Source organism: Triticum aestivum, chromosome 7A, assembly GCF_018294505.1.
Source record: "Triticum aestivum cultivar Chinese Spring chromosome 7A, IWGSC CS RefSeq v2.1, whole genome shotgun sequence".
Lineage (NCBI taxonomy): Eukaryota > Viridiplantae > Streptophyta > Magnoliopsida > Poales > Poaceae > Triticum > Triticum aestivum.
Window position 1 is genome coordinate 101290759 of NC_057812.1, and position 10222 is coordinate 101300980.

The 10222-nt window shown below is 44.0% G+C and overlaps 1 protein-coding gene across 1 annotated transcript; it reads right to left on the reverse strand.

Moving 5' to 3' along the window:
• Positions 1-1951: 1951 nt before the first annotated feature.
• On the reverse strand, positions 1952-6921 carry LOC123150961 (probable E3 ubiquitin-protein ligase XBOS35). Its single transcript, XM_044570761.1, has 11 exons — positions 6403-6921; positions 5166-5371; positions 4990-5049; positions 4509-4580; positions 4216-4391; positions 3947-4107; positions 3706-3764; positions 3584-3630; positions 3041-3181; positions 2571-2665; positions 1952-2488 (listed from the first exon to the last, which is right to left on the reverse strand). The coding sequence occupies exons 2-11, from the start codon at positions 5358-5360 to the stop codon at positions 2049-2051; spliced, it is 1446 nt and encodes a 481-aa protein (XP_044426696.1). The 5' UTR covers positions 5361-5371; positions 6403-6921; the 3' UTR covers positions 1952-2048.
• Between the last annotated feature and the right edge of the window lie 3301 nt (positions 6922-10222).

Here is a 10222-nt window from a genome sequence, read left to right on the forward strand (position 1 = left end):
GTCATGTCCAATATGGTCTTTGCCCCGGGAGGACCTCTGCTATAAATACCCCACCCTATCCAACATGTCACCGTTGGTTGCTCTATGTGATTATGAGAAGATTGCATGAGCATCCCTCTCTCCCCAGTGATTTAAGTTTGAAACCCATCGAGAGAGAAAAAACATAGCCAAAAAAATTAGATAGTGGTTTAGCATCACTAGAATCCAAGTCCAGTACACTCCATCTATTACTCTTGAGAGCTGCCAACTCTCTAGACGATTAAGTGCCAAGCCTTTAAGTGACCAAGAGTAATTATGGTTCATGAAGACAAAGTCTGTAAAGGTTCGGAGATCGCTTCAATCATCTACCACGAGTGATCGACACTGATTGACGAATCAAAAGTCGAGGAGAATAGGGCGAAGAAATTTATCTTCTGTGTTCAATCACAAGTCCCTCCAACCAGACATAGTCCTTTTGTAGAAGGGCGAACTGGTCTACCAAATCCTCTGTTTCCATCGACCATCATCGGTCATCTCTTCACTCAATTTACTTATGCTTGTCTGCTGTGAATTATGTTTCGACTATGTGATTGATTCTCGTTGCCTACCTCAGTTCTCATTCGTTAATTGTTCTTCGCACTCTCTTCACTGTTTTACTTTCGTTCCGCTGCTGGGTTATGAGAAGTTCGAAGTTTCCGAAAGAAATTTTAAATCTCCCATTCACCCCCCCCCCCTTCCTCTAGTAAACATACTCCGTTCCTATAGAAAAGAAAGGAGAGTTTACCGTTAGATCGGCGTACCGCATGTTGGGCAGTATAAGAAATTGCAGGGAGGAGCTGCTTCTAATGGCGCGGTAGAAGAGAAGAGTTGGAAATCTTTATGGAACACCCAGGTCCCCGGTAAGATCAGAACCTTCCTTTGGAGGTTGGCAAAACACTCACTTCCATCGGAGGATGTGCGTCACCATAGGAAGACGTGCGACATGGATATTTGCCAAATTTGTGGTGGTGCTGATTCTTGGTGGCATTGTTTGATAGATGGCACGACTGCGAGGTGTGTTTGGGCGTTGGCGACGAACAATTGACTGATCACATTGTTCAGTCACACGAACCCAATGCGAAGCTTTGGCTCTTTAACATGATGGAATCGTTATCACATGCAGACTTCATGAAGATGTTTGTGACCCTTTTGGCAGTGTGGATTGCAGGAAGAAAAGCAAGACACGAGGCCATTGACCAAAGTCCGATGTCGACTCACCTCTTCGTAGAAAGATTCATCAGTGAGTTGGATGGCCTAAGAAGGATCGCAGTACCGCCATGCCAAGGAGGCGCACTCATGTGATCAACATGTCAAATGCTTGGAAGCCTCCTCTGAATGGCCGCGTGAAGATTTATTTAGATGGTGGACTGTCTCATGATGGTCATGTGGGTGCAGCTGCGGCAGCATGCAGAGATGAACAAGGTAATTACCTCGGATCTTCAGCGATCGTTCTACCTGGAGTGAATAATCCAGCAAGTCTTGAAGCCATAGCATGCCATGAGGCCTTGGCACTAGCTGCTGATTTGTCCTTGAGTCATTTGGTGATTGCTTGCGATTGCAAACCGATCGTGGATGACATCAAAAATGGATTATGAGGTCCGCATATCACAATATTGAAGGAGATAAATATAAGAAGAACAAGTTTTGTTAGCTATGATTTTATGTTCGAAGGCCAGGCTTCGAACCAGAAGGCACACAATCTTGTATAAAATTTTCTGTTTTGCTTTCATAGGGTCGTCACTTGTGGCTCCTACATCCACATGACCCCCTTTGCATCCCCATGAGTATGCGTGTGTTCTCTCCACCTATCAATGAAATGATACACAAGTCCTTTGTGTGTTCTCACTTAGAAGAAGAAACTGAATTATCAAAAAAAAAACTTAGAAGAAACTGAGAAATAAATCATACAAACAAACAAGCAAATAAACAGATAGACATGAACAGATGCTGCACAAGTTTGAATCACCAAACTCCCTACAGCTCACAAAACGAAAGGGAGGCACACAACGCCAACAAAAAGGAGTAGAGCATTATGAAAACTCTGTATATCTACTACCGACTCTTTCCCTGTACGAAGATGATCGCCGCACATCCGGCCTGATACAGCTGACGAGGCAGGGCAGCGTCTCATCAAGCCTGCCGCAATTCAACTTGATCGACGACAATCTACCGGAGCCGGTGGATCTAAAAGAGGAGCACCCCAGGTGAACCGAGGAGGAGCGTACGCGACGGATGTCCGCTGGGCGACGCAACGAGCCAGTGCTTGCGCCTGCGGCACATAGAGCCAACGATGAGCTAGTCCACGGAAGCTCCTTCAGGAACGTAGTGCCTGTGAGCTTCACGAAGGAGACTATTGTGTGCCTGCACAGAGGGCAAGATATGGAACCGGGCACCCCGCGGGTACACGTCGAGCTGCTGGTGGTGGAGCACAGATAGAGCGCACATTTGGTGCAGAACTCATGGCCACAACCTATTTCAAAACATAGTAAAATCGTATGAATGGATAGGATAAGGTAGAACTATTCAGCATGAGGATTAGTCTGTTAGTATACCTTCTGCAGCGACCGTGCATTCCATCTCCAAACATATCACACATGGATCATGGCAACTACTAGATGATGCCGAGGTTTTTCTCCATCCGCATTCCCTGTGAACGATCAAATATGAGTCGATTAGTAAATGGGGAATTGTTTCTCTGTTCCGTGTTAACTGGAAATGTGCCTCGGGAAAAATCTGGAAGCCCAGCGAGACAAAGTCCAAGTTTTCTCATTCTCAATAATCTGCGTCTGTTAAGGTGCGGATTATCCTTCAATAGGCATCTACGTTCCGAGGCATGGTGACCTTACTTACTTCCCCTATTCAATTAAGTAAATGATTGCGGCTTTGTGCACAAGTACAAATGCTTGATATTTTGGACAAATTTCAATTCTATTTCAAAACATTGTAGTTTGATGAACTAGGAATTTAAGACGTGACGAAATGATAACAGTATGCACATACTCTGTCTGGTATTTGAACTCACCGAGCGATTTTGACAATGCTCATCAGTGGAAGAGATAGATATGGTGATGGAAGAATTAGTAGTCTCCCTTCTGGCTGTTTGCTTAGGACGCCTTCAGCACCGGTTTTGTGCCATGAACGAGCCACCATCAAAGGACTCAACCTTCAAGGAAACAGCATTGGAAAACAGTGAACCACACGGAAATTGTTTTCTAACGAGGCATAGGCATAAGTCGAATGCCAGCTATAAATCCAGGCCGGCATATGACATCACAATGGACATAAGCACAAAATGCAGCCAACTGGTTTTAGCATTTGAATTCAGCGAAGGAAAATGGATTTATTTGGGCAGACACTAGTCACAGCTAATTAGCATTTACCATAGTTACCTTAGAAATTCTGATAATACAGCCCAAAAAGAAGCGTGAAATATATCCAAGTGACATCAGTAAATATATCAGAATGTGGCAATTGTAAAGTAACAACCTTTTCTCAGATTTTCAATCATTGTGAAGTGTACAAACAAATACTTCTAGAATAGAAACATGGAATTCCCTAGGCATACCTGTTAGCATTTTCAGCTCCCATGTGTGCTCCTGCTGCAATGAGAAGCTGTTTTACGGCAATCAGTAAACGGGAATTGGACAATTACTTGATAATTTATAGAAGGGAGAATTCAATGCATACTTGGCAGCATACAGCACTTCCTCCGCAAGCTGCATAGTGAAGGGCCGTGCTTCCTGAACCTGCAATTTTAGGGAATTGTTAATATATGACCATGTAAAGAAGTTCAGAATATTTCCCCTTGTTCTGCACATTTGATGTGAGAAGTAACGGTCAAACTCCGTAAACAATAACTACTTGAATTTAGTTAAACATTTAACATTCTGTGTACAGTTTTATGTTTTTTACCCTGTTCAGTTTTTACCTATGAGATCAATAGTTGAACCATCGTTGACTGTGACCTCAGAGACAGAGGCTCCAAGGTCTAACAGCAATTGCAAGCTCTCAGCATGCCCGTGAAGAGCTGCCAAGTGAAGAGGGGTGACACCTCCATCTGACTTTGCATTAACTAGTTTCTGGAGATTTCTGGGAAGCAAAGGAAAATGGATATTTATTTACTAGTTATCGGAAGATGCCAACATAAACAATAAAAAAAAAGATGCCAACATAGATGAACGTCAGAATTTGACATACGCTGCATCAAAAGCTTCCTTATTTGTTTCATCCGTGGCTGTTCCGCGCATGATGCTCCAAAAATCCGGCAAACTAGGCACGTAATCAGCCGCAATAAGCCGGATGCACCGGGTATGACCTTTCAGGGCGGCAAAATGAATTGCTGTTGCACCACTAAAACAATCTTTTTTGTGAATCTAAGATTAAAAATACATATCACTTGCATCAGTACAAATTACAGCCCAGTTTAACACAAAAACAAGTTTTTTTTTTTGGCGATCACAAAAAGATACACAAGATTGATATTCACTTACATTAGCTTTAAAAAGAACTAGGATCTGTACAACTTTCCAATGACCATATAGACAAGCTTGCATCAGAGCAGTCTGCACGGCAATTGTTGCGTTTAGAATTGGTACCAGAACAAAGAAATATTCTCTTTCACAATAGAACAGAGATAGAAAGAACATAATGAGGTGGCATCAAATCACCCCTTCAAGAATGTTCCAATAGGATATCTTTTTTTATCTAGAAGTCAACTAAGACAGTAACATTCCACAGCTTACTTCCATCTACTTGAAACGACTGATATATCATTTTCTAAGACCTGAGCGACCTCAGATATATGGGAAATGCATATACTTGTAAGATTGCAACTAGATGGTCGAATCCATTTCTGTATACCGAGTAAGAAGTATTCTCTATAAATATTCAAAAGTAATAACACATATTATGGATCATCAAGAATTGGATACCAATGATGAACAAGGTGGGAGATAAAAAAAAAGAGCTCACCTGTCCTCTGCAGTTCCTAAGGTTGATATCAACGCCAGATTCTATTAGCAGGGAAACAATCTACCAGGAAGATGAAATTACTTATCAATTGATAACGAACACACATACATTAACTAACAAAAGTAGCTAAAAATAATTGTAAACTGGTAACGAAAGAGATGTGTGGAGTGAATCACCTCGTGGTGGCCCTTTGCCGCCGAGTAATGGAGGGGTGTGTTCCGGATACCGAATGTCGAGTATCGTGCAAGCCGGGGGTTAAGCTCCAATAGGGCCCTAGCCTCCTGGATGTCTCCATCCCTCGCGGCAGAGACAAGCCGCTCACCGGTAGCTGAGCAGCCGAATGAGTCACCCATCATACCTAGGAGTCCCATGGTGCTTCTACCTATCAATGCACAATCTTAGTACCACTTAGTAAGGACTCGCCATATATTGAGTTTAATCACTTGAGCACGCTATGAGGTCATACAATTCTGAAGCCAAGCGTATGAGTGTACCAAGAATGGAAAGCTGGCCTGTATGTAGAGTAAATTGCCCCCAAATTGATATGGTAGGGGAATTCAACCACATGGACACTCTACAGGGAACTGATTCAGGAAAAGGGGAAACTAAGCCACCTGTCCACTTTGAGAAGCACCAAAATGGCATAGCATAACCCCAGACATTTGTACACTAATCTAGTGAAGGATCCACATTAAGGGGCTCAATAAGTTAGTAACTGGATCACTAGGTCACCCCTATAAGAAGACAATGGGCATAAATGGCAGCAATGTTGGCTCACTTTCTGAAAGAAACACCTCAAATTGACACAATAAGCAGGAAACCTAAACCGAGGTGGCATCTCTCTGCAAGAAAGTAGCCTCAGATGATCCAACACGGTAGTACTACTCTGACCAACTGGGCGCACCACATGGATTAAAGAGTACAAACAGCATCTTCCTTTAGGAACCTACCGCAAATTGACTCAACACTCAAAAGAGCTGGAATAAAACCAAGGGCGCCATCTTTACACAAGACAATATCCACAATTGAACCAAGAAACGGTGGGTAAAACGCCCTCTATCTTACTACAATTATTGTTAGTTTCCTAGTAATTAATATTCGAGTTGTTGGCAGACACAGTAATAATGGCGCAAACAGTACTAGGAGGAACGGGTCGCTGTCCCCTGTCCTTCTCAGGGACAACGGGTTCATTGCTCCAAGGAGGATAACCACCCGCATCGGCATTGAGCTCACGGATTGACTTTTGCGCGCGAGGAAGAAGAGAAAGAACAGAGAGGGGGATAAGAACTGGAGCGCATTGCATCATTTTGACATTTTCTATACAACAAAAAGAAATGACAGGCCCGGAACAATTCCGCGACTACGACACCGGATCAGGGATTCACAAAATATACGGAAACATTGCACACATACCTCCGGAAGACCAGATCTTTCGGCTACAAGAAATGGATGCGCGAGTAATGGGGATCAGCCCAGCGCATCTCCCCTCACCGACCGCCCCTGGAAAGGGGATCTTCAGGCGGCGGGCACCCGGCCGGGAAGAAGAAGCTCCTCCTCCACCTTGCCGTCACCACCAACACATCGAGAGACGCAACTCAGGGACAAGACGGAAGCCGGCAGATGGAAGCCACCACCACCGCCGGCGCCGCGGGATCAGGAAGTAACTGCAAATGGCTTGGGGCTGGGAAGAACGGAGGAACAAGGGAGGTGGGAGACAGGACAAGGATGGGGAGGGGGGCCTGCAGTGGAGAGCACGAGGAGCTGGAGGGTGTGCCACATGGAACGGGGTTGAATTGGCTCTCGCGAATTATTATTGTGATTTTTCCGGCTAGCTGCCGGCGGGGAGGCGTGGGATTGCTCCTGTGGCTGTGACAGATGTTCCTTGGTGATGTCGGGAACCTGCACTGACGCTTTCTTCCTTTCGTTTTCTGCTATTTGCAGGACAGTGACATGGAGCTAGGGTGAGGAAGCGGCCTTGGTTCGACAGAGAAGAAGTGTGTGGATATCCTGAAAGTGCATCTCGTCTTGCTTTACATATAAAGTAAATCATGATGTCCAGGTATCAAAATCCAATGTAAAAAAAATATAGCACCTGTAACGTTATTCTTACTCGTAACCATTACAAATACACTGAATTGGACCTAAGATTCAAGAAAATACAAAATAACTCCTATGACTAAGAATTACAATGAAATTTCTTGAAAACACCTTCTTTGCGGTATCAACCTCTGCTCGAAGAAATACTCCAAAGACTTCGGTAAATATGCTGCAATTGGACTGGAGCAACGATGTTGTCACTCTTTCACCCGCACAAACATTACCAATAATGGTTTTTGAAAGCACCTTGAGTCGCTCATCCAAAAAGATGGGAAGCCTCGATTGATGAACGTACTTGGGCCAGGGATGATCCCCTAGAAGTGTAGGCCGCCGAATCACTATATCTTCGCCATGGTGTCGATGAAAGATTTCACCTCCACAAATAACCAGACCAACCAAAAAAACTCAAACGACAACATAAACTCATCAGATCCGAATAAATCAGATCTGCGAGGACAGAAAACTCTCTAACCTCATGGCACCGCCAGAAGAACGAGAGAAAAATTATTCTCACTATGATGACCACTAGACATTGACGAAGAATATAGAGGTTTTGAAGATCCGAGGTCCCCCCAGCTCTCAGAACCAAGATGGCGGCCGGAGGCGAGGGGACCTAAATTTCTCAGATGGTGGCGGTGGCAGCACGAGAGACCCTCCTATCTACGACTCTCCCCCAAATCAGCTTATCGTGTGACAAAAAAACAGTCAGTTAGGACAACAACATAGCAAATGCCCAGAAAGATTACCTTATTTTATTATAATTTTATACTTAGCACATATACGAAAAAGCGTTTATCAACCTCATTTGATGTGATCTTATGCATTAAACATGTTACTGGCGGTAGTGAAGACCACCCCACCGATGAAGTTTGAAAGGTTGCTCGTACGGATGAGGATGAGCGAGAAGCGACATGGATGACACCTCAAGGGAGAGGTCACCGCCACCACTATCTGCTCCCATCCGTCTATAGAGGGAACGGACGTTGGGGATGCCCTTTTGGGCACTGGTAGGTCTCTCGGATAGCAAGGACGGGAGCAAACAAGAGGTGAGCATGCAATCCTCACCTAATGCAGGGTCATCGGGTGCAGGAGCTCGAGGCAAACTTAAGCATGAGAGCGTCGACTGACATTTGTTCAGGGGGGGGGGATGAGGAACATGGCTACTTCCTTGAGGCGGTGCCATTGGCCGCGTGGAGGGTCACATTGGTGTGGCGGTATGGGAGAGCTCGACGGAGCCCTTGTTGAGCAATGCTAGCGCAATTGGGGTTGGGGATCCTCTCCATGTGTTTAGGTGATGAGGACATCCCTACTACAGTTACATCCTCAGCCCTGCGACCACGCCAATTCAAGTTTTTGAAAAATAAATATCAATGACTAGACCTCGCACACACCAACTAAAATAGCAGCTACTTCATTTCTATGAAACATGGCCAACTAAAATAAGAGGTACTTCATTTCTATGAACATGACTTTTGGTTGTGCACGACCTATGTTGTGGTGACCCCTTCTCACTAGTGGTGATCTTACCACACATTACACTACATATGCAGTACGAGAAAAAAAATCATTTGAGTCCTAGCTTGCAGTCAAATGGTAGTCCATCCTAATTGCTAACAAATTGCAGTACAAATTAACAATCATATGGCAATAGGGGAAGTTCATTGATGACAAACTAGGGGGAAGTCCATCCTCGTCTTCTTCTTTTGCTGCTTCTACCTCTGTTGTTATTTTCTTCTTCTTCAGATCCTTGGGTTACCTTTGTTTGCCCACATTGCCTCAGCCCATTCCAACCCTTTTCTCTTCCAAGCTTAATTGTCATGTGCCTCCACACCATGGCCGAAGTCATCAACATCAGCAACCGTCACATCTTCCTCCTCTGGCACAAGCTCATCACAAACACATTCTAGGATCCAGTTATGGAGAATGCAACATGCAAGAACAAGCCTAACTTGGGCGAGGAAAGGGTGGAATGCTTTCTGATCAAGGATCTTAAAAATATTCCTCAGGGTTCCAAATGCCCTCTCAACCGTAACTTCAAATGCCCTCTACATGTTGTAGTCACATATCATGCGTGCCACCATCGTTGTTTCCCCACTCTAGTTTTTGCAACAATGATTAAGGTTTTCCCCATAACACGACATAAGGCTTTAGGGTTCTCCGTTACTCCATGTTGCAATGATCGGTGAAGGAGGGAGATAAGCACCATAACTACAAACCTCCGACAGCCCATTGTGACACCAATAATAATTCCCTCAAACCCACAAGTTGCTAATGTTGAGTGAGGCCTATTCATAACACCATGAGAAAATCAACACAAGACATATAAAGAAGATGGTTAGATCGCTCATAGGTATTAAGTTCTAGTCATGCATGCAAGGGTTCATCCAAATCATCAAGAATTAATACAACTACTCAAAAATGTAAAATGATAACATAGAGGAGAAGGATGATACAAGCCGACACCATGTCGGTGAAGAAGAGGAGTATGGCGGGGCTGGTGGAGATGGTGGTAATGGAGACGACACCGATGGCAATGACGGTGATGGAGATGGTGAAGGAAATATGCCCTAGAGGCAATAATAAAGTTATTATTTATTTCCTTATATCATGATAAATGTTTATTATTCATGCTAGAATTGTATTAACCGGAAACATAGTACATGTGTGAATACATAGACAAACAGAGTGTCACTAGTATGCCTCTACTTGACTAGCTCGTTAATCAAAGATGGTTATGTTTCCTAACCATGAACAATGAGTTGTTATTTGATTAACGGGATCACATCATTAAGTGAATGATCTGATTAACATGACCCATTCCATTAGCTTAGCACCCGATCGTTTAGTATGTTGCTATTGCTTTCTTCATGACTTATACATGTTCCTATGACTATGAGATTATGCAACTCCCGTTTGCCGGAGGAACACTTTGTGTGCTACCAAACGTCACAACGTAACTGGGTGATTATAAAGGAGCTCTACAGGTGTCTCCAAAGGTACATGTTGGGTTGGCGTATTTCGAGATTAGGATTTGTCACTCCGATGTCGAGAGGTATCTCTGGGCCCTCTCGGTAATGCACATCACTTAAGCCTTGCAAGCATTGCAACTAATGAGTTAGTTGCGGGATGATGTATT

Excerpts from the sequence above, each read along its gene's own strand:
- LOC123150961 (XM_044570761.1), bottom strand. The coding sequence starts at position 5,360 with ATGGGACTCCTAGGTATGATGGGTGACTCATTCGGCTGCTCAGCTACC. Across the intron at positions 5,050-5,165 it reads CGGCAAAGGGCCACCACGAG|ATTGTTTCCCTGCTAATAGA; the intron begins GTGATTCACTCC and ends TCTTCCTGGTAG. Across the intron at positions 4,108-4,215 it reads AAGGAAGCTTTTGATGCAGC|AAATCTCCAGAAACTAGTTA; the intron begins GTATGTCAAATT and ends TTTGCTTCCCAG.